Raw genomic sequence first — 25,238 nt, 5'->3', positions numbered from 1 at the left:
GCATCTTAAGTGATTCAGATATGTATTTCATTTACACTTCCTCTTTCAAAGCTGGCCCGCGAATAACTTTTAGGGGCAACTACTGGATCCCTCCACAACTTAGTTTTTAAAGCATGGTGGTCTAGTGGTGAAGCAGAGTAGGAGTGATCTTCTCTCGCTCCTGTCCCATACAGAGCCGCGAACACAAATGGCTACTGGGAGTTCTCGTGGTCTTGCGCAACTACAGTGGGAACTCACGGCAGCCACTTCTGTTTATGGCTCTGCATGGGGCAGGAGGATAGGAAGATTGCTCCTGCCCTGCCCCACTTTACTGCTAGACCACCAGGCTTTACAAAGTACATTGTGAAGGGGTCCAGAAGGGTCAGTCTGCCCTAAGTAAGTTATGGAGGGGTCTAGGGGGGTGGTTAAGAGTCGGCCCCAAGTAAGCTGTAGAGGCCCTTAAAGTAAGTTGTGAATCAGTGTTCCCGCTAAGCTGCGTTGACGTGCGCACGCGCACAAAATATTACCTCGCAGCGCACATGTTTCTCGTCACAGCGCACACAGTGTAGAGCACAGTTCTTCAACCGCCGGTCCGCAAACAAAATCTTGCCGGTCCGCGAAGGATTCGGTCCCCGCCGCAACGAAAGGCCGGCGTCAGCTGACTTGCAACTTCCTGTTGCAGTCGCTGTGCCGGGACTCCTGCCTTCCACCGCGTTTGCCTCCTGCCTTGTCTCCGCACCTCCAGACCAGCAGCGGCAGCTGTGTATGCTTTTAACTTCGGCACAGAGCTGCCCCTAATCAATAGTTTAGCGCGGTTTCATAAGGCAGCCTCGGGGCCTTTGCTAGGCCGGCCCACATCGCATCATCGAAGCGGGCCGGCTATCAAAGGCCCCGAGGCTGCCTCATGAAACCGCGCTAAACTATTGATTAGGGGCAGCTCTGTGCCGAAGTTAAAAGCATACACAGCTGCCGCTGCTGGTCTGGAGGTGCGGAGACAAGGCAGGAGGCAAACGCGGTGGAAGGCAGGAGTCCCGGCAGTTAAAAGCATACAGAGCTGCCGCTGCTGGTCTGAACTCTTGGGCCGCTGAAGGAGGGCAAAAAGCAGCTGTCCTGGAGGTTTCCCTTCCTCTCGCCTTTACAGGTTCCTTTTTTCCACCTTTTTTTTTTTCCTTCAAACGGCAACGGGCCCCAGCATCGACATCAATCAAGTAAGTTCCACTGTCAATCAAGCGGTTCTGCTCGGCCAAAGCTTCCCCTGTGACATGAGCCACCCTCAGGGGAAAGAAAGTGACCCACAAAGGTGAGGGGAAGGGGGGCAGATGATGGAAGTTGGGGGGGGGGGGAGAGAGAGAGAGAGAGAAGGGGCAGATGATGGAATGGAGGAGATGAGAGAGAGAGAGAAGGGGACAGATGATGGAAGTGAGAAGAAGGGAGAGAGAGCAGAAGGCAGATGGATGTCAGTTGAGAAGGGAGAGCAGATGCTGAATGGAAGTGGGGAAAGAACACATACTGGATGGAAGGAGGAGATAAATAAAGGGGGAAGAAAATAGTAAGATAATGGAGGGGTGAGGGAAAGGGGTGACAAGCTGTGTGTAGACACAGTGAAAAGAGGGAAACGGGACTAAATAGTAAGAAAGAATTTAATTTAGATGGAGGCAGAAAATAGAGAAGGAAGACCAGAGAAGAAAAGGGAAGAGAGAGCAGAGAATGATCAGATCTGAGTGGAGGAAATGAGAAGAGAGATATGCTAAAAACCACAGGGGGGAGGGAAGGATAGAGATGCCAGACCATGAGGGGAACAGAAGGAAGATGATGGATGCTAGACCAAATTGGGGGGTGGGGGGGGGCAGGAGGAGAGATGGCAGGGAAAGACAGACAGTGAATGGAAGGGGCAGATGCTGGACTGAAGAGACAGAGAAGGTTATCATGCTGCTGTACCGGGCCATGGTACGCCCTCACCTGGAGTACTGCGTCCAGCACTGGTACTTTAAGAAGGACACGGTACTACTCGAAAGGATCCAGAGAAGAGCAACTAAAATGGTTAAGGGGCTGGAGGAGTTGCCGTACAGCGAAAGATTAGAGAAACTGGGCCTCTTCTCCCTTGAGCAGAGGAGATTGAGAGGGGACATGATAGAAACATTCAAGGTACTGAAGGGAATAGACTTAGTAGCTAAGGCAGGGAGAACGAGAGGGCACTCTCTAAAGTTGAAAGGGGATAGATTCCATACAAACGTAAGGAAGTTCTGTGGTAGAAAGCAACATATTTATTTGGCTCATAACTTGCTGGCGCCCGATATTTTTAGCTCACAGTGAAAAAAGTTTGCTCACAACACCCGCCCGCTTAGAGGGAACACTGGTTGTGATGAGAAGATAAAAACCGAGAATAATGTGAGTGCCAAACCCGTGAATGTGGAGGGGGAAGTGTTATTACAAATTCTACCCCAAATCAGAAGAAAGCTCCATTTGGAACAATGCAAGTACTGCGGTGAGAAATAGTCTCCCAAACTGTATTGCTGAGATCATACTCCATATATCCCTGCCTAGGAACAAGGTTCATCATTGTCAAGCTAAGCCCAAAACTAATCCATTTAGAGACAACTCAAGAGAAACATTAAAATGTGATAAAGATGAAGGAGCATAAAGGCATCATCTTCACATTTGATCCTAAAGGCATAGTGTTACCTGATCATACCTTTCTGTCAAATACATAAACTGTTAAGAAATGGGTAAGACGGTCTTCATCTCTGAAGGCATAATATTTTGTTAAAGAAATACTATTTGTTCTGAAAGGACATGAAACATAATGTAAATGAAATACTTATATTATAACTTATGCTAGGAGAAGCAAGCTTTTGTGATGTGCAAGGACTGTATTATTAAATCTATGTAATCTTCTTTTATCTTGGAATTTAGTGCAGAGGAGTACATGGGTAAGCCAGTTTAGTGCTGTCAGCTAATCAGGAAACCTGGGTCTGCACCCTGTTTCTTCCCATGACACCCTGAAATGCCTCAGACACAAACTGAGAACATAAACCTCAGAATGTAGGGATATTACTTAGTATGTGTGAATATAACTTACCTTGAGTACAGGCTTGATAAAGCAAGAAATTAAATCTAACAATCACAGCAGTTATTTTGTAGTGCAGAGGATAAAACTGAATAATAAAATATCTCATATAGGCCACAAAATAAAATGGTTGCTCTAAAAACAAACAAAGATAACTATGAAGACTGGATATTGATTATGTTTCAACCTGTCCTCTTCACTTTTATGGGTCTATCCTTTCCTGACAATTTATGGGCTCCTTTCTCCTCATTTGATTGTGCATCACTTTGCTCTACAATTGGTATAGTAAATACTAAATAAAACAATTTTAATGCTTTATTTGAATTCAATTTTCAGTCTGACATTTACCACTATCATCCAACCAAAATCCCCCTTTAACCTTGGTGACAGTATTCAAACTGCAGGATTACATGGATTAAACATGGCATGCTCTCATGCCATTCCAATTAAGCAAAATGTGCAACTATAAATCTGTCTACACTATAGCCAAAGCTTTTTTTTCCCTTTATTATTTGCATTAGAGAGGCTAATACAAGGCTCAATGTGAGCCACAATCAGCCCCTTAGCTAACCTACTGCCTGAAAGACCAAGAAGACTCCTACCAAGTTGACCTAACATCCCTTTGCCTACCCCAGGGATAGGCAATTCTGGTCCTCGAGAGCCGGAGTCAGGTCAGGTTTTCAAGATCTCCACCATGAATATCTATGAGATGGATTTGCATGCACTGCCTCCTTGAGATGCAAATCTATCTCAAGCATATTTATTGTGGATATCCTGAAAACCTGACCTAGCTCTGGCTCTCGAGGACCAGAATTGCCTACCCCTGACTTACCCTATTGACACCAGACCAAAGTTGAAAAGGGCATGAGAGAGCATTCCTGTCTCTTGCTCCAACAGCTCCACAGTGCCAAAGGAGTAAGTTGAAGGCCTAGGAGAATAGATAGAGCCCATCTGAACTGTAATAACCTTAGCCTGCCGGATAATCTTCTTGCTGCACCACACAGGTGGATTAACCATGACAGCCTTTTTGTCTCAATTAAGGGGGGGGTCACTTAACATTCCCTTTTACTGCATCAGGAATTTAACAGCATATTCATACAAATCAAGATTAAGTCAAATCATTAATGAGGGTGTTAACACATCTTAGTATGATGCCAGTCCCTATATTTTAGTCTAAGATTTAATAATAGGGTGTTGAACTCTGAAGACACATTTATCTTCATACACCTTGTAGAAGAAAAAATAAATACATTTTTGACCCATTGCTAATTTGACATAGTTTCAGGGTACTTTTGGGCTTTCAACACAGGAAAAAATACACTTGTTCTACTACTAAAACATGAACCAAATATAAACAGGAATGGAAAATAAGTAGTTAAACGTTTACCTTAGATACAATTTGTGTCTGAGCACACATCCAACTTCTGCTTTATGTGAACATTATAGATCTACATACAAAAAGCTTAGCAAAAATCTGATATTAATGAGTTGGGTTCCTTCTATCTCCTAGCCACTACCAACTCCAAGAAGCAGAGTGGAAATGAAACGCAGTACCTGTTTTCCTCCCCCACTGGTCTGAACAGGTCTAGCAAGAATGAAGAGGAATACCTCAAGTCAACATAGGATTCAATGGCCAGAGCAATTAAAATATTTATGTTTCTTCAGAGTCTGGGATGATCAAGGTTTTTATTGTTAGACCCAATATAGGCCGTGTTTTGGCATACTATACCTGCGTTAAGAACTGTATACTGCTGCTCCTACCACACAGAAATTAGGGATTGTCAATAGGTCGTCTAAGTCTGAGGTTGGACGTTTTGGGCAAGAGATCCACAAAACCAGTAGAAAAAAAATGTTCATTTTCAAAGCTGCCAGACATCTATCTTATTTTCGACAATAGAAACATAGAAACATAGAATATGATGGCAGAAAAGGGCTATAGCCCATCAAGTCTGCCCACGCTAATGACCCACCCTCAGACTTCACCCGGCTAGAGATCCCACATACATATCCCATTTCTTTTTAAAATCGAGCACGCTGCTGGCGTCAATCACCTGCAATGGAAGTTCATTCCAATGATCGACTATGCATAAGTTTCGATCCTTAGGATGTCTCTCTTTTTTGGCCAATTTCAAAAATAAAAATGTTCACATGAAAACCGCACAAAAACGAGTTTTGTAGATGTACCCAACTACCCTGTTTGAGCGCGGTAGGGAAATCCCCATCAGTTGAGCTAGTTTTGGCGATTCCTGCCAGCTCAGCTGATGGGGAGTCCCCCTGCCAGGATCATCTGAACTGGCAGGGAGATTCTTCTCTCCCTCCTCACAGGCACTGATCCCTCAGCCCCCATCAAGATACCCACTTGCATATTCCCTGCTACCCTGAGACACATTTTTCAATATGGCTGTTTTAATCAAATCCCCCACATAGACATGCCCAAGTCTATAAATAGAAGAAAGGGGAAACATTTAGAACAGAATTTTAGAAAGAGCGCCCAACTCAGAACATGAATGTTCAAGCCAGTACGCCACACATGGACATCTATTTCTCATTTATTTTAGATCACTTTAAAATTATTTGTTATTTTTTTTATGTATGTACTAACTGTTACCTGCTTAGCTGATAAGTGGGATAGAAATTTTTTTAATGGGGGCAGCACTGGAGGCAAGCATAGATACGCCTGGGCAGTGACTTGAAATTCCTTATGAACCGACAATCCTTTGGACTTCTCAATACTCTGTATAACATGGTCCTAGGGGATGAATCTTCAGTTTATTGGCACATGGTGAATGACTAGGAAATGAGATTAATTCATTCAGACGATGATAATTTTTTCTCACCCTGTTATAGTACTATTTGATTATGATCCTCTGGAGCCTGTGAGGGCTAAGGGGAGACGTAGTGAGGTGACGGAGGAGAAATAATGCTGGCATCTTGCCTAAACCCTGGTAGTAATTATCTGTTTTGGTAGAGAGGTTGCAATTGAGAACCACAAACCACCACATAATACTGCATCAGTAATACTGTATAAATATAAACTTCAATCTACAATTACTATTACCAAACCACTACATAGTCTTGCAACAGCAATACTGTTGCTATGACACAGTCATAAGATGTAAATACTGTACCGGTATATATTTTTTTTAAACCCTATCATTTCTGTTTGTGTTATTCATTTACTAAACACTACACTCCATTTTTGCCATGTTTTACAAAGCCAGGCTGTCACTGAACTGTATAAGCAACCTACTCAAGACCTAAGCTCAGAGCTTCCCAAAATCTGTTCCAATTCCATAGCAGCTCAATGTTTTCAAGATATTGATAGGATTAGCTTTATGAGGTCAGAAACTATGCCACCATCTGTCTTCTGTGCAGTTTAGTGCTGTGCAAAACCAAGACTATTCTGAAGGAACATACACATCCATCACTAATCATGGCAGACCTAAAATCTTCAGAGAGGGATCCCTTCTCTACAGGATGCCTTGTGGCCTAGAGCTAGCCTTGGATGTTGACAGTAATGTACACAAGATCAATCTGCATAACTTGGATTCCTGACTTATGACAAATATCTCCTGCACATTTGTTGGTGGATATTCTGAAAACACTAATAGTTGTGGGCTACCAGCATAGGTTCGGGAAGCCCCAGCTTAGCAGCAAGAATTAATGTTGACCAGTGTACAAAGAAAGCCATTTTCGAAAGGACGTCTAAAGTCAGAGGCAAACAAGTAGCCATTTTCATAACCGACAACAATGCAAGACATCCACTTTTTTTTTTTTTTTTTTTTTTAAATCACCTACGTCTTGACTGCCAGGGTGTCCAACCCTTAGGACATCCAACTTTATTTGCTATTTTCAACCACAAAACCGTCCGTCCAGACCATTTGGATGTGGGAGGGGCCAGCATTGTAATGAACTGACCATACAGACATACCAATAAAGCAGTAGGGCACCTTACAGGGAGCTGATGTGCCAGAGGTACATCTCACCATAACCCCATTTTAATGTATGGCGAGCCCTCTAAAAAAACTCTCCCAAAACCTACTATACCCTCCTGTCTACCACACCAATAGCCCTTATGGTTGTAAGTGACACTTATATGGCAATATGGTAGGATTTTAGTGTCTCTTACTTTCCACCATAAATGTAGTGGTTAGAGTGGCTTATTTGCCTGGTTCTCCTCTCTATGGCTCATTAGCCCACTTACCAGGCTACTTAAGACACCTGTTTGTTGCTCTACTAGACTTTCCCATAGCAGGTGCTGCTATTCTGACAGGTATGTACAGTTTCATTCAGATTTTTGTGGAGTGGGAGGGGGGGTCAGTGACCACTGGGGGAGTGTGTGTGTGGGGGGGGTCATAACCTAATCCCTCCAGTGGCCATCTAGTCAGTTTGGGTACCTTTTTAGCACTTAGATGCTTTTAAAACAGGTCTAACTCAGAATGCCTACGGATGTCTTGGGAAACGTTTGATTATTAAGAGGTCCAAGTCTAAGCCTGCCCAAAAGTCAATCCAGAACACGCTTCCAACATGCCCCCTTTAATTTTGGACACACAGTCGCTAGGATGCCTCGCAAGACATACACAAAGATAGTTTCAAAAATTGACACTTGTATGTCCCAGCGATTAGGATGTTCAAGTGCTGATTTTTGGACGTCTTAAGTGTTTTAAAAATGCCCCTGAAAGTGTACTCAGAGTTGACCAAAAATGAGTATAATTTTTAACATTTTTTAATCATTTCTCAACAGTAGTATAAACAGAGCACACACCTTTGAACGTAATGTAACACATTTGATTATTATTTTTTTATCTTGACGTTTCTTTTTTTAATCACATTTTATTGTACACCATTTAGACACTTGTTTGATAAACGATATATAAAAAATAAAGAAACTTGAATAATTGCAGATGACACTAAACTGTTCAAAGTTGTTACAATGCATGCAGATTGTAAAAAATTGCAGGCAGACCTTAGGAAATTGGGCGTCCAAGTGGCAGATAAAATTTAATGTGGACAAATGCAAAAGTGATGCACATTGAGAAGAATAACCTGAATCAGTTACCAGATGTTAGGGTCCACCTTGGGGGTTAGCGCCCAAGAAAAGGATCTAGATGTCATTGTAGACAACATAATAAAATCTTCTGCCCAATGTGTGGCAGCGGCCAAAAAAGCAAACAGGATGCTAGGAATTATTAAAAAAGGGATGGTTAACAAGACTAAGAATGTTCTAATGCCCCTGTATCGCTCCATGGTGTGACCTCATCTGGAGTATTACGTAAAGTTCTGGTCTCCTTATCTCAAGAAAGATATAGCGGCAATAGAAAAAGTTCAAATAAGAGCGACCAAGATGATAAAGGGGATGGAACTCCTCTCCTATGAAGAAAGACTAAAAAAGTTAGGACTCTTCAGCTTGGAAAAGAGACGGCTGAGGGGAGATAGGATTGAAGTCTACAAAATCCTGAACGGGTACAAGTGGATCGATTTTTCACTTCATCAAAAATTACAAAGACAAGGGGACACTCGATTAAGTTACAAGGAAATACTTAAAAAACCATTTTTTTTTCACTCAGAGAATAGTTAAGCTCTGGAATGCATTGCCAGAGGTTGTGGTAAGAGCGGATAGCGTAGCTGGTTTTAAGAAAGGTTTGGACAATTTCCTGGAAGAAAAGTCCATAGACATGGGGACACCACTGCTTGCCCTGGATCGGTAGCATAGAATATTCATACTCCTTGGGTTTTGGCCAGGTACTAGTGTCTTGGATTGGCCACCGTGAGAATGGGCTACTGGGTTTGATGGACCATTGGTCTGACCTAGTAAGGCTATTCTTATGTTCAATATTTGCAAACACAAAATCTAAGATTTTAGGGCTCCTTTTTATTAAACTGTTAAGCCCTTAACACATGGTTACCACATGGTAATTAATGAACTACTGCACAAATGCATTAAGGCTTTTTATTTCCTAACATTAAACTGCAAGTTACTGATTTTTTCTGAAATTTTCTCCGAGTAGACATGGACAGACAGTGAGCATGGAAACATTAGTGCATTATAGTTACTTGCATGTACTGAAGGCCTCCTAAATGGGAGATGATAACTGGTCCCGAGTTAACAATTTGTAGGTACCACATGCTAATGCTTACATTAACTCATGACATGTAATTTAAAAAATAGAAGGCACCCCCCGAAATGGTGCCACATTAAATCTGAACATAGCAAACAGTCAATTCTGAATTCATAAGAACATAAGAATTGCTGCTGCTGGGTCAGACCAGTGGTCCTTTAGTAAAATGGCCCTTTATAACTTTAAATAACATTTTAAAAAACTGGCATATTCAGAATATAATGGCACATGCAGTTATATAAATTACATGAAAACTTGTGCCAATCCCATCACTAACATTTAAAAATCAATGTTTTCTTGTACTACATCATGTAATGCTGAATGAATGTGGGCAGCTCAAGACTGTATATGCTCATTTCAAAAGCTTTAAAAATAGTGTGTTAATAACTGTCCCTCACCAAGAATAAGATTTAGTGAGGTCTGTGTCACTATTTATAAATCCAAGACAAGAGACGGGAGTATGCTGAGGTCAGACATCTTTGCGGAAGTTGCTCTTTAATGGAAGCCAGTGTAACATCAAATTAAGTTCACATTCATGTTTAAAATACTCCAAAACTAAAAGCCAAACATCTGAAGAAGCAGCTACAGAGTTATGTGCTGAGGAGAAATGGGTGATCTTCACAAGTGATCTTGTTAGAAATCCTATGAAGGTGATGTACAAAACCATCCATGGCACTTAGGATAATGGCCAGGAAGAGTTGAAATACACTTCCTGGTGATCTACGAGGTGTCAAATTTTCTCTTTAGGACAACTAAAAAATATTTATTTCCTGGTGCTACTAGGGTCCTGGCTGTATTTTAAAGGGATTGCTGGAGAGATAATTGTTTGATGTAATGTGTTTTATTTTATTGCAAATCGTTCTGAATTCAGGAAGATATTATGTAAAAGTTTTGTAAACAACTTTTATAAGAAAATTTATTCCAGACATTTTCTGTAGTCTGAATATCTCGCCTTGAGTTACTATTTATTGTGTATACTCGACTATAAACCCATCCAAACATAAACCAAATAACATTTCCAAATAAACCAAACAACATTTCCAAAATAACATTTTCCCCTTAAAAAAAAAAAAAAAAAAAAAGAGGGGGAAGAATATTAACTAATATAAACCGAGGGTTTATATTCAAGTACCGGATGCCTCTGCGGGCACCACCCAGACCTCTCCCTGTGCCTATCTTAGGCCCTAGTGGTCCAGTGGTAAGCAAGGATAGGAGCATCCCTCCCTGTCCCAAGGTGAGGTGTTGGGTCCTGACCCAGCTAACAGTGTAACCACCATGCTCTACTTCCTCCCCTTTTGGAACCAGTGCAGGCCTCCCCCTTAAACTCTGGTGGTCCAGCAAGGCAATTTGGGGCAGGAGTGATCCTTCTACACTCATGCCCCGACTCAACCCACTAGACCACCAGAGTTTAAGGGAGGCTTTACGCTGGCTCCAGGAGGAGGAGGGGAGCACAGTGGTTGCACAGCTAGCTGGAACCCGACCCAACAAGTCACCTCAGGGGAAGGAGGGAGGGATCACCCCTGTCCCATTTCACCACTGGACCACCAAGGCTTAAGTTAGGCCCAGGAAGAAGCCAATTCTGGGTCCAGGAAGGGGTACAGTCAAATATAAACCAAGATCCCATTTTTGGCCCCAAAGTCTCAGTTTATATTTGAGTTCATATAGTATGTACAGTATTTGTTTTGTTTTAATGCATAGGAAAACTCAAGACATAGCTAAGGGGTCCTTTCAATAAGCTGCACTAACAAAAGGCAATCTTGCATTTCTCTCTTCCGTACCTTCCTGCCCCACCCCCTCTCCTTTGTATATAGTAGCTGTTGTACAGCACTCAGAAGATATCCAATAGGCAGTATAGTAAGAATTCAATACACTAACCACTTTGCATGTGATAATGTAGATGCCGCTGGTTAGCACAGCAATGCCCATTCTCTACACCTGACACATCCCTCAAAAAAGTTAGCACATATCCTCAAACCAACACATCATGCATTACTACATTCTACATTTAGCAACTAATGTAGTAGTCACATGTAGGTCCCACAGTCCTCTTTTGCGGCCCCTAAACAGTCATTTATTTAAGTTCATTTTATATCCCACTCTCCCCAAAGAGCTCAGAACGGGTTACAGGTTCACATACATAATATACAAAAGACAGAATGGAATTGTCCAGATCAGAATGATGTGCACTAATAAAAGTGTCCTCCGACTCATCTGATAATATAAGAATCTTTATTCATCCAATAGCACAATGATACATCCAACGACTCAATAACTCGACATGTACATGTTTCGGCCAACAGGCCTGCTTCAGGAGTCTACAGGTACGTGTATAAACATATAAAAAAGTAATAACAACATCATGTTAAATAATGCATCAAATCATGAATACATTAAGAATAAAGAACCAAAAACAGATAATTCATATTTATAAAATAGGAGACCATAAAAAGAGCGCCAATGACATATAGCATCAAGAATATATGCATAATAGAAACATTAACTAATATTTAAACAATACGGTACTTCAAAATTAATAATAAAATTATCAAATTCATAAATATGATGTAGTAGAACTCAAACTTTATAAAATTAATAATACAAAACTACTACAACCATAAAACATTTTATAAAATGAAGGGAGAAAACTCCAATTTCATAAGCATCCTAGAGATATAAATAATAAACAGCACGAAAAGAAATGAAGCACCAAGGACCCATTAAAAAGACCAATATGAACTAATATGCAATCTATTGCTATGAACTTCATCATGCAATAAAGCCTCATTAACCATAGGAAAGCCTAAAAAGATAATAATAATAAAAAAGATTAATAAATAATAAAAATTAATACTCAAATATACCTTAAGAGCCACCAATGATAATATCTGGAATGTGCTTCCGCTCAGATAGATTTTGCCAAACTTCAAACACAAAGAGCTGTCATATAGCTATATAAAAAAAGGAAGGAAAAAGGAGGAACCGATGCTTGACCACCAAAAGAAATCTATAGACACAACATATGAAGACTGGCCAAAGCTACAGAGTTATATAAATAAATAACTGGGGCTACTGCTAAATAAAGCCCATACCAAAGCAGGAATAAATTGTATAGGAAATTTCTAAAAAATGGTCAGTCGACATGCTGAAACATGTTGGGAGCAAACTTAACCAACTAATGTCATACTATGAAAAGTATATGAGAAAACAACGAAACAAAAACAAACAAACAAAAAATCGGCTAGTGCATCTTAGTAAAAGGATCCCTATGTGAATAAGTACCTTTAAATATAAATTTATGCAATTACAAATTGAGAATTACAGTTTACACTGCACCACTGCAAGTATTTTTATGGACAATGAACCGTAATGACTAGTAACGAACTTCCAGATTTAATTTAAAGATTAGTCACAGCGCCAGAGCAACATACAACGCAGCGAATTGACACTATCGATCGAGGCTGAACAAGTACGAAGAAATACCGCAAAGTATACAATTACGATTCAGTATTAAATAAAGTTGTGAATAATATTAACATAATATGGAATATGAATATTTTTTGAACACGATTTTAATTATTGCATTTGAAATCTAGCAACACCCCATTTGGGGAGAGTGTAGCGCAGTGGTTAAAGCTACAGCCTCAGCACCCTGAGGTTGTGGGTTCAAACCCACGCTGCTCCTTGTGACCCTGGGCAAGTTACTTAATCCCCCATTGCCCCAGGTACGTTAGAAAGATTGTGAGCCCACCGGGACAGACAGGGAAAATTGCTTGAGTACCTGAATAAATGCATGTAAATCGTTCTGAGCTCCCCTGGTAGAACGGTATAGAAATTGAATTGAATAAATTTGGGGGTTTTTTGTTTTTACAGATTCTCATTGGAAATTACCGTATTTTCACGTAGATAACGCCCAACCCGACCATGTGCCCAAGGCCCCGCCCCCAGGAGGGACCTAAGGCTCCAGGGCCTATTCTGATTGGCCCAGGCGCCTTAGGCTCCACCAGTAGGCGGAGCTTTGGGACGGATGGGCCAATCCGGCCTCATTCCGTCGTTGGCTGCCTGCCGGACAGGCGGGTTTGGCTCCCGTCTGTCCGGCCAACTACACAAAAGTACGGGGAAGGGGAGTGGGGGTGTCGTGGGGGTCGGCCAGGGGGGGCGCAGGTCAGCTGGGGGGGGCGGTCGGAGGTTCTTTGGGGGGGGCGGTCGTTGGGGGGAGGGGGGTTTGCGTCGAGGGCAGGAGGGCCTGGGATCCCTCCTGCCCGTAATGTAGTGCGGGGTGGGGGTAGGGGGTCGCCGTGGCCAGGAGGGTTTGGGCTCCCTCCTGGCCCGATATTGTCGGGGAGTTGGGGAGTCGGCGGGGCAAGAGGGCTTGGGCTCCCTTTTGCCCCGATCGTGTCGGGGGGCAAGAGGGCTTGAGCTCCCTCTTGCCCCGATCGTGTCGGGGAGTCGGCGGGGCAAGAGGGCTTGACGTTAGAGAAAGGGCGAACCGCTGGAAGAGGAAGCAGCAGGACACCGGTAGGAGCTTCTACATGATGGGGGGGGGGTCGGGAGGCTGTGGGGGTGCGAGCGGTCCTTCAGGGTGGGGGTGCGGGTGGAAGTGCGTGCGAGCGGTCCTTCGGGGTGGGGGTGCGTCGGGGGGGGAACTATGTAAAAAAAAATTTATATAGCGCGCTCACGCGTATACTGCGCAAGGCTATGCACGGTTTGTAAAAACACGTATAACGCGCGCGTTATATGCGTGAAAATACGGTAGTCCAATTGGCACATTTCCGCACAGTTCTTCTCCGCAGGCCGTACTTTGGAGACCCCTGGTCTAACTAAATCCATTGTGCTTTTCACTTTATGTTAAGGTAGGATCCAATTCAACTCTCTGAAAGCCCATGAAATAAAGACATCAAACAAATGAGAAAGATATTTAAAATACAGATCCTGGCTGAAATGCTCTTCAAATCCTGTAAAATGTGTTCATTTCGGTCTTGCCCTCTCGATATAGTCACTACAATCTCTTAAGTAGGTTGCTCAGATGTCTCGCTTATATATTTATTGGGATTTATTAACCGCTTTTTTTATGAAGAGATTCAAGCAAAGCTGTTTACAATACACTGCATTCTACTTTTGGGGGGTTTTGGGGTTTTTGGGTTTTTTTTGCAGAATTTGCTATTTAATCCAAAATAAAGTGAGTTTTTAAAATATACCCTTAAAGTGCTGAAGAATCAATATTATTATTAATTTTTAATGTTTAACACCCAGTCTCACCCCCTCTTCTACAAAACCGCGCTAGCGGTTTTTAGTGCAGAGAACCGCGCTGCTCCCGAAGCTCACTGAGTTCCTATGAGCGTTGGGAGCAGCGCGGGCCATTCAGCACCGCTCTCTGCGCTAAAAAGTGGGTGAAGGCAGTCAAATGTGCGAGTCACATAATAAAAGCTCACCTTTTCTTGAACCTGCTTTCAAATCCTACCTCCACCCGTATCTATTTGTCATTCCCTCTATAGTTCCCTACCCTATCCGCTTTGCCATTCCCTCTGTAATTCCCTACCTGAGCAGTGTGTTTAGATTCACCCATTTTTGTCCATCACAATTAGGCTGTAAGCTCTTTGGAGCAGGGACCATCTCTTCCATGTTAATGTACAGCGCTAGAGAAATGATAAGCAGTAGTAGTCTGAAGAAGCAGGTTAAAGCGGTTTACAAAATTCATTAGTATGTGTAAGCTTGAAATCTTTTGGAAGTCTTCAGAGTACCCGAGTTTCACCTCCTCTTTCTTGTATTCATGCTGCTGAAAAAGGTTGGAAACCACTGATCTAATGCATCTTAGGAAACATGCTTGAGTACCTGAATAAATTCATGTAAACCGTTCTGAGCTCCCCTGGGAGAACGGTATACAAAATTGAATAAATAAATAAATAGTAAAGAAGCCCTGAAATAGGAGAGGCCATTAAGACCATTAAAATCTTGGGCTAGAAAAAAATTAAATTTAGTTGTCTGCAAACACCAGGAAGTATTCAAATCTAACACAGTAGCATAATTTTTTTTTAATTTTTCACCTAGGACAAAAGCTGGCTCTATGAAGTTACCAGGTTAGGTAAGCCACAGGTATGGCTCATAAATTAAGCCCTGTCCTGCCAACCAACCCTATTGCAGTGGTTCCCAACCCTGTCCTGGAAGACCACCAGGCCAATCGGGTTTTTGGGGCAGCCCTAATGAATATGCATGGAGCAGATTTGCATGCCTGTCACCTCTATTATATGCAAATCTTTATCATGCATATTCATTAGGGGCTATCCCAAAAAAACTCGACTGGCCTGGTGGTCCTCCAGGACAGGGTTGGGAACCACTGCCCTATTGTCCCAATAATCAACAACGCCCTGTCTAAAGACATCCAAGCAGAAAGTCTAGAAGGAAGAACAACAAACCAAGGAGGTGTGGTCTCGCACGTGAGACCTCCCAAGCCATTTGTAAATATGCTTTTGGGAAGCTAGCAAGTCACAAGGGAATTCCCTCTCCAGGAACGGGGTGGGAGGGGGACAGGCAGCTGCATGGCCTTAGCAGAGCCAGAGACAACCCTTTCTCAGATCCTGGCTTGTCTATCTGCTGAACAGCAGATTTAGTAGTTAACAGCATGCAACACGCACTCAGTGAACGCCGCACACATCTTATTTCCTTACTAACATCTGATGTTTGCCACCACTAAAGCCGCCTGCTAAGGACTCCTATTATATTTAAGAAGAAGGCAGCCCTCCCCCCCCTCTTCCATTTGCAAACCGATCTCACTCCAGCATCCTTCGCGCACTTTATATTCCGAGTGTGTGCATAGGAATATTTTTTTAGCGCTCTCTTACCTGCCCGGTTTCTCTCTCCTCAGTATCTCTTTAAACCTCTCGAAATTCCTTTCCTCCACGCTTTGCCATTTTTTTTTTTTAAAGATCATAAATCTCCCCCTGCCATTGGGGTGGCTTTTTTTTTTTTTTTTTGCAGGGATGCTCGGCGGAAAAAAAACAAAAACAACCCCCCCTCCAAATACCTTTCTCTTTATTCCTTCTCCTCCTTCCCCTCGCGCTGCTGAAAGGAGGCTGGTCTTTTTTTTTTTAATCTCCCAAACTCAATGAGATTTAAAAAAAAAAAAAAAAAAAAAAGGGAGGGAGGGAGGAGGAATGAATAAACAGGGAAGCAGCGAGAGCTATAAAGGGAGTGGGATAACAAAAGAGAAGGGGAGGGATGACGGCGGTGCGGCGGCTGCTCTCTCTCTCCCTCCCCCCTTCACAGCCGCCAGCAGGGGGGCGCTCGAGCGTCAAGTACAGAGCGCGAGCACGTCCCCTCCTAAACACACCCACGCCCACCTTTTACCCCCTTACCCGGGTGGTCTTTTAACCCCCTCCTTGAGTCTCTCGCCTCCTCTTCGGGAGGGGGAGGGGGGGAAAGAGAAGGTCAGCGCGCGCCTCCGCCTCGTGCCCGATCGATATAATAAACGCGCGGCGGCCACTAACCGACCTGTGCGAGCGAGCGCGCCTTTCCGTCTTATCTTTTTTTCTCTCTCAATAACATTGTAGTAAAATTCTATTGGTGGAAACGGGAAGAGAGAGGCGGCGCCTGGGCTGGGGCGGTGGGTGGCGCAGGTGTGCGCGCGCGGGGAGCGGGAGGAGGTAACACGCGTGCGCGCCGGCAGGCGGGAGGAAGCAAGGAGCCGGCTGCAGCCGCTGCGCGCGCACCCTTTCGTGATTAAAAAGGTGCGCGCGAAGGTAGGGGAGGGTTCTAAAAAGCCTAATAAACGGGGCAGCCTGGAAGCGGCTTGGATGCGCGCTAACGCCTCTGAGGCAAGAACGTCTAGTTAAGAGGCTCGCGGGAGCACAGACGAAGCAGCTGCCGAAAAGCGTTTCGTTTCCCTTTTAACGAAACGCCAGGTGAACGTGGGACCATCGGGCTGGCGTGTTTTGTTGTTTTTTGGTTGGTTTTTTTTACTTCACGGAGTTTAAGGGCTTAAAGATTGACACGTTTTTAAAGCGGCTACAGAAGCTTGCTTTTCTTAGGACGGTCCACCATGCTTTAACCCAGTGATTTCCAACCCTGTCCTGGAGGAACACCAGGCCAATCGGGTTTTCAGGCTAGCCCTAATGAATATGCATGAGAGAGATTTGCATATGATGGAAGTGATAGGCATGCAAATTTGCTTCATGCATATTCATTAGGGCTAGCCTGAAAACCCAATTGGCCTGGTGTTCCTCCAGGACAGGGTTGGGAACCACTGCTTTAACCCAGTGCTTCCCAACCCTGTCCTGCTCGCCCACCAGGCCAATCGGGTTTTCAGGATAGCCCTAAGAAATATGCATGGAGCAGATTTGCATGCCTGTCGCTTCCATTATATGCAAATCTCTCTCATGCATATTCATTAGGGCTAGCTTGAAAACTCAGTTCACCTGGTGGTCCTCCAGGACAGGGTTGGGAACTACAGCTTTAACCGACTTATAAACTGTTAAATGTTACTGGATGTAATATAGTAGGGTGTCAAAGTTCCTCCTCGAGAGCCGCAATCCAGTCAGGTTTTCAGGATTTCCCCAATGAATATGCATGAGATCTATTTGCATGCACTGCTTTCGTTGTATGCTAATAGATCTCATGCATGCATGAAAATCCGACTGGATTGCAGCCCTTGAGGAGGGACTTTGACACCCCCTGTGATATAGCAGTTCAGTGGTGACCCGGTGTTAACCTAGACCAGGGGTGGGCAACTCTGGTCCTCGAGGGACGGAATTCGGTCGGGTTTTCAGGATTTCCCCAATGAATATGCATGAGATCTATTTACATGCACTGCTTTCAATTCATATTCATTGGGGAAATCCTGAAAACCCGACTGGATTCCAGCTCTCAAAGACCGGAGTTGCCCACCCCTGACCTAGTCCATTGTAATAGTATCCAGATGCTTTCTATTGTCTTGAACGGAAGGGAGGTTTTCAGGCCCAATGGTGACTTAAAAATAAGTAAAATACCCAACTCTGGCACCCTTCTAATTTAGCTCTAGCTCAAAACACACACTGAAAATGTTAAGAAGAAAGAAGTCTCTCGATTGGACCACAAATTACATTTGTAAGCCTAACAGGGCATGGGGATTTGATATCAGGGCATCTGTTAAACCTACACCCAGCCGGTGGCTCTTTTCTACTAAAGTCAGCTGAAAACGATTGGATGGCAAAACTTTTTGAAAAGAACCACAACAATAACAGAACAGTAACGAACAAAACTGTAAAGTGGTGCCAGGAAGAATGGAGCACTTGTGAAATATTTGCTCTGTGGTAAGCACCAGCATTTCAAAAATGATTACGGGTGCCAAACAATACAAATTACCCTTCCATAGACACAATGAGCTTGCTTATTAGATACTCTGCACCCCCAGAAGGGCTCCTAATTGGCTACTTTTTAAGAAAATCAACAATCCTCTTGTGGGGAAAAATATGCAATTGGACGAGGTAACAAAAAAGCACTTGATATATAGAAACATTAACTTTCATATTAAATACAAATAAGCATATTTTTCTTTTCCTTTGTAAGATTACAATAGTTACTAACCCATGCAATATGTGCTTATAATGCAGACATTAGAGAACTTAATGTTTCAGATATAAAATAAATGTCCAACCTACACCTTTCCTTATTGTAAACAATTCAGTAATTAACTATAGCATCTCATATGAAACTTATGCTATCACATTCTTTTTCACTGAAAGAGTGGTTGATCGCTGGAATAGTCTTCCACTACAGGTGATTGAGGCCAGCAGCGTGCCTGATTTTAAGGCCAAATGGGATCGGCACATGGGATCTATTCACAGGGCAAAGGTAGGGGAGGGACATTAAGGTGGGCAGACTAGATGGGCCGTGGGCCCTTATCTGCCGTCTATCGTTTCTATGTTTCTATGTATTAGGGTTGTCTAGAAAACCTAAAGCCATGAATTTGATGGTGCTTGATCAGAAAATGATTTTTAAAAATGTTTTAAAGCACATCCTGGGGCCGCTCAAAGCCACCGATTACATTAAAACTCCATTTTTCTTAAAATTTGCTGTTATTTTTGTTTAATGGAGCAAATTTCTTAGTTAACTTTTATATTTTCACACTCAGCAATGATATATTGATAAAAAGATATTTTATCTAATCTTTGATTTATTTTTTTTTTAATACGGATTCATCCCAATAGGAGGGCTGAACTCAGTTAACAAAATATTAATAAAATTATACAAAATATTATAGAAAAGTATTTCTGTTTAATTAATTTATTATAATGTTATAATAATATAAAAAAAAACAATCTAAGGTAATTCTTTAAAAATGTTATAAATGAAATAAAAAGAATGAAGGGGGAGAAGGGTAGGGGTGAAGGGAAGGGATCATGGGGGGTATAGAAAAGAATGGATTAGGTATATATTGTCTAAGTTAAATGCCCCAGAAATAGCTTCATTTGGCGAAACGTGTCGGGCTCTGTTGCTGGAAGCACCTTGAATAAATCTGATCTTATCTCCCAGATTGTCTGCCGATTGTTTTGTTCCACTTTGGATTCTTTGGTGAATCGCTTTCCTTGTTGCTTTCTCGCTAATGGAGCGGTGTCTATGGGCTCCTTTTACAAAGACGCGCTAGCAGTTTAATGCGCATGCTAAACCACCTCTTGAGCAGGCGGTAGTTTTTAGGCCAGCGCGGGGCTTAGCGCGTGATGAAAAGTCCTGGAGCCCTGTGTATAGCACATCTAACTCCGTTCAGGTGCCACTAGGTATGATTCTAGAAATGGCATATTTAAAAAATATATTTTATTGATAACTGCGCTAAGTGGTGTTTATAGAATCTGTCCCTAAAAGCCCAATCATAGATGGATCCCAAATTAATTGGATAAACTGTATCCATTTATGGTGGTCCAGTTACTTAGAACAATAGGCCTTTGCTTTCACAGGGTTTCAATGAGGTTTGGATTTAATCCAGACCTTTTTTTTTTTTGCGAATCTCCATTTAGATTTCTCTCTTGTATGTTTGCAGCCCTTAGGCTTACAATGTGCACCACTGCACTCAAGTTCTCAATATGATGACTGAATCAATTATATTTAATAAGGCACAGAGATATCAAGACTGGTAGGGAACAGTAACTTTATATTGTGTTGTAATCAGTGTGCAAAACTATAAAATTAAGTGAACTGATGGGATGAGAGTAAAAGTCTCGTTCTGCTCCAGACTCCTTGGGTGGGTCACCTGATCTGAGCTTCAAATGGAAATTTTCCTGAGCTTGATGCATTTGGTAATCAAATAGATGTCTATCTCTTAAATTCAAAACAGTCTGTAGTTATGTAACTAGTTTTAAGCACATGGGAGCTAATTTTATCAGAGGGAATAAAGGTAACTGCCCATGTGCTTTTCTCAGATGGCCACCCAGGACCAGCTCCAGTAGCGCATGGGTTTACAGCCGACCCGAAGCCCTCCAAGCCCAGCTATAGATCACTTTTATAAGGGCCCTTAAATTTTTTTTTTTTTCAGTAAGTAATGCACCGCGCCTGCGCTCAGCAAGCGAGAGGTTATGTTATAACATTTTATTGAAGGAATCAAACAAATATACAACAATATGATACAAAAAGACATTCTTTACAATCAAATTCACAATAAAACATTTGCATAAACATTTTATCATTCCTCCAAAATATATTTTAATATATCTAAACCACTTTTCCCCTATATCCCCCCTCACCACTCCATACATATATATTAAAATCTTTCCAATTTCCTTCCCTACCCCAGAATGAAAGGCGACACAAAACACCAAATAAACAAAAATATTTAAATAAAAATTAATTAATTAATTTAAAAAAGCCACATTTATTTAAATCTAATATAAAGTATTAAGAATCATACTTCTAGCTTTTGAGGATAATTTTTGTATATAAGGATCCCAGATTTTTAAAAATAATCGTGTTCTTTTAGGAAATTTACGAACCTCAAAAACCTCAAATAAAATTAAACGATGGAATTGATTCCTCCAATGCCAATAATTTGGAGGATCTTTTTGTAACCAATATTGTAATATGCATTTATGACCAATCATACATGCTTTTTGAAATAGAATACATCTTTCATGTCCAAAAACCCCACAAGCTAAAGTTATCCTGTTCTATTTCTAGGATCTGTTCGTTTTAACTTCTATATATTTGATTGCACAGAAGCGCTAAGTGAGTTACTATGTTGGTCAGAATCACGAGTACTAGAGACAATTGTCAAATATAAGCTCTTGCATCAACTTTTTTTTTTTTTTTTTACTGACACAGTAATCTGAAATAATTTTTAAATTATTTAATATGGGTTTTGTTTTAACTCTTTGGTATTTATGGTGGTATAATAATAATAATTTTATTTTTATATACCGCCAAAGCCACAGTAGTTCGAGGCGGTTTACAATAAGAAGAGCTGGACAGTCAGCGAAAAAAAAATAACAATGAAGTTTTTGAATACATGAATATTTGTAGGGAGGGAGAGAGACAGAGTAAAAGTTACAATGTAGGGACTTTGAGTACATGTAAGTAGTATACAGGGATAAGGCTTTAAGAGTTCTTGGTTACAAATCGGTTAAACAGGTTGGTTTTAACTAGTTTTCTGAAGTTAAGATAGGATGAGGAGAGCTTGATGATGTTGCCTAGCCAGCCGTTCGGTTGACCTGCTTGGAAAGCAAGAGTTCTGTCAAGGAATCTTTTGGTTTTTATTGTAGGGTGGCTAAACGTGTATTCTGCGTGTAGGCCTGGTGGAACAGACCAATTTAAAATGGGAGACCAGATATAGGGGGGCCATACCAAGAAGAGATTTGAAAGGTTAATCTTTCCTTGATGTGATGAAGAATGAAATGATGGTACATGTTTTATGGTTGGTTGATCTAGCACATGATTTCTCTTGAAGGTTAGGTAGGGAGGAAACTGGAAGCCATAAAAAGTGGAAAGAACTGCTATACTGGGGTTGGAGTTTAAAAACTTGTGTGGCAAACTGTTTTCTCCAATAAGTCTTTAATTGATATTATAACAGCAGTACCACATTGATATTGCTGCCCTTTGGAAAAGATCAGAATAATACCTAAGAAAATAAATAAAAACATAAGAATAACCTTACTGGGTCAGACCAATCGTCCATCAAGCCCAGTAGCCCATTCTCACGGTGGCCAATCCAGGTCCCTGGTACCTGGCCAAAACCCAAGGAGTAGCAATATTCCAAGCTACCGATCCACTATGGTATTCTGTGCTAAATTAAAAATATAGCTTAAGTATTTATTACATTCAACTTGCATCTCTATACCGGTCTTAAATATCATCCATAGCTGTTGTTTACATTAATATGGGAAATGTCAATGACCTAGTCCATGTGGGTAAACAAAAATAAACAAATAAAATGCATGGGGGGGAATTTTATATATGACAAAGGATACTTCCACATCAAAAGCATTCTAATGCCTGCAAAGCACTGAAAAGGGGCAAAAATGGCAGATCTGCACATCTTTTACCGAAACAAGCCCAATATGGCTAATTCTAACATTTTTTGATATTTCAAAATTTGTACATGTTTGTTATATGAATGTCATATGTATAGTAAGCGTAAAAATGTATTTATTCTTGATAGCAGTAATGTATTATACCAAACTTTTAAAGAGAGCTCAAAAAAGGGAGTGAGTAACAACATAACATTATACTTATAGACCGCGTTACCAAAAAGTTCTAAGCGGTTTACAAAAGATTATAAACATAATCGTATATTTGAATGAGTCAGCTAGTTAGGTAAAATGAGGATCCTGCAGATCTTTACCTCATTGCCTTAAAAGCTGGTGTATATCTGTTTTACCAGCTGCCCAGGACTTGTTAAAGCTTCTCTCTGCATTAAGGGGAGAGTATGGCGCAGTGGTTAAAGCCTGAGGTTGTGGGTTCAAACCCACGCTGCTCCTTGTGACACTGGGCAAGTAACGTAATCCCCCCTCCCCCCCCCCCATTGCCCCAGGTACATTAGATAGATTGTGAGCCCACCGGGACAGGGAAAATGGTTGAGTACCTGAATGAATGCATGTAAACCTGGAAGAACGGTATAGAAAATTGAATAAATAAAGATAGCAGGAGCCCAAAACTTAAATTAACTCTGGTGTTTGAGCTAGGAACCTGCAGGTTTGCACATCTTGAAACCCCACAGGCATCAAACTGGGGAGAAGAGGTGGGAGAAAGTTTGGATGTTGGATGGGGGTAGCGCAGGCCCTCTCGTCTTCCATGGCCATTCTTCACCTTCCCTGCCTCTGTCAACCCCATGGCTCACTCCTTCCTGCCATTTAAATGAAAACCTAATTGGCTGGAAGAAAGTCCCCCCTCATTTTGGCATTGGAGGGCAGCATTTCAAGCTCTTATGAATATGGAAGCTAGGGCGACCTCCCTATCTTATAAAAAAAAACAGAGTAAATTTTGGATGACTTGGGAACCTTATATACAGCAATTATCAGTCAGAGCAGGCAGTTTTGTAGTGAACGCATTACATTTGTAATCATAAAGTGAAGCACTATTTATTAGTAATATTTGGGAATGGGATGGGTGGAGAGGGGGAAGGGAGGAGGGAGTGTTGGGAGGTACTTTATCATGTTTGTATTGTGATGATAATTGATTGTTGATTTCTTTGAATTTATATATGTACAATGTATTAACTGAGTTGAGATGATATTCTTTGTAAGATTTTTGTTATGTATATTCTATTTTTAAAACTCAATAAAAATTATTGAAGATTAAATGAAAACCTAGTGGAGAGCATAATTCACTTTTAGATTCCTTTGAGATTGCTTAGATATAATATAGACTTTCCTTTTTAATTTCTCCCCTCTCTTCATCTCTCTTATTTCGCCTAAAATGTTCTACACTTCTAGCAATGAAAAGTATTAATAGCAAATGATGAGAGAGGATTCACGAGTGCTCCCAAGGCAGACCCAAAGGTGTAGAATCACTTTTGTAACTGTGTCAAAGAAAATCGTGAATCTGGAGTACATCAAACCCACAGCTATCACTAGGTCCTCTGAAATGTAAAGCGATATTTCATAACTTTCCCTTATTCTCTTTTCTAAATTATCAGATATTTTTTTTTGAGAGAAGGGCCATAACAAACTCTGGCATACTCATCTTTCCTTTGGCTTCTCTAATCATAGTCCTCAGTAGCTAAAATAACCTTCTCCTGCATTTGGGCAGGGCTGTCCCTTTTCGCTCACTCTAAAAGTGAAATGTGTGCTTTTCTCCAGAGAGACCAGCGAGCCACATGTAAATTGATCCTGCCAAGTAAGACATACATGCATGTGTGAAGAGGTTAAGTTGATCCATCATCCCTTTCAATTCATCCATCTGAGGCTCTGGATTTTTAGTAGGGGAGCAGGTGGGGGTTAGGTGCTGGCTGGATAGTCTGAGTATAAGCTTTCAGACCTTTTAAATGGCTAACAATAATTATCAGAGCGTGGGGGTCATTGAAATGGATACAGACACCCTACAGAAAGAAAAGATTAGTAAAATATTCCTCGCGTAAACTTTACAGAATAAACATACCTACTGCTCCCTTTTCTATTATGTACATTTGGACACATTGCCTAGAAAGCTGACTATCAGAGAATACCCAGTGCCCCCAGCTAATTAAGAACATAAGAATTGCTGCTGCTGGGTCAGACCAGTGGTCCATCGTGCCCAGCAGTCTGCTCACGTGGCGGCCCTCTAGTCAAAGACCAGCGCCCAGAGACTAGCCCTACCTGCGTGCATTCCAGTTCAGCAGGAACTTGTAGAAATTGGTCTTGAATCCCTGGAGGGTGTTTCCCTCTCTTTGAATCCCTGGAGGGTGTTTCCCCCTATAACAGACTCCGGAAGAGCGTTCCAGTTTTCTACCACTCTCTGGGTGAAGAAGAACTTCCTTACGTTTGTACGGAATCTATCCCCTTTCAACTTTAGAGAGTGCCCTCTCGTCCTCCCTACCTTGGAGAGGGTGAACAACCTGTCCTTTTCCACCAAGTCTATCCCATTCAGTACCTTGAATGTTTCGATCATGTCCCCTCTCAATCTCCTCTGTTCGAGGGAGAAGA

The 25,238-nt window shown here is 41.8% G+C and overlaps 1 protein-coding gene across 38 annotated transcripts in view; it reads right to left on the bottom strand.

The window, feature by feature from the left end:
* Positions 1 to 25,238, bottom strand: part of EPB41 (erythrocyte membrane protein band 4.1) — a 225,540-nt gene that overhangs the window by 157,200 nt on the left and 43,102 nt on the right. For 20 of the 38 annotated variants that reach the window (XR_004540385.1, XR_004540384.1, XM_033955345.1 and 17 more), the window contains exon 1: positions 16,002 to 16,152. The exons of 2 other annotated variants lie outside the window; for them this stretch is intronic. Coding sequence is in view for 32 of the 36 variants with exons in the window: in XM_033955345.1 (XP_033811236.1) it covers positions 16,002 to 16,090 (89 nt within the window). In the remaining 4 variants the exon portion in view is untranslated. Of the gene's footprint in view, positions 1 to 16,001; positions 16,153 to 16,183; positions 16,205 to 16,514; positions 16,641 to 25,238 lie in introns of those variants that run through there. 16 more of the 38 variants (XM_033955369.1, XM_033955373.1, XM_033955370.1 and 13 more) reach the window with 3 other exon arrangements.

This window comes from Geotrypetes seraphini, chromosome 8 (assembly GCF_902459505.1).
Source record: "Geotrypetes seraphini chromosome 8, aGeoSer1.1, whole genome shotgun sequence".
NCBI classification, from domain to species: Eukaryota; Metazoa; Chordata; class Amphibia; order Gymnophiona; family Dermophiidae; genus Geotrypetes; species Geotrypetes seraphini.
Note: the sequence above shows the minus strand (reverse complement) of the source record. Positions and strands in the feature narration are given on the sequence as shown.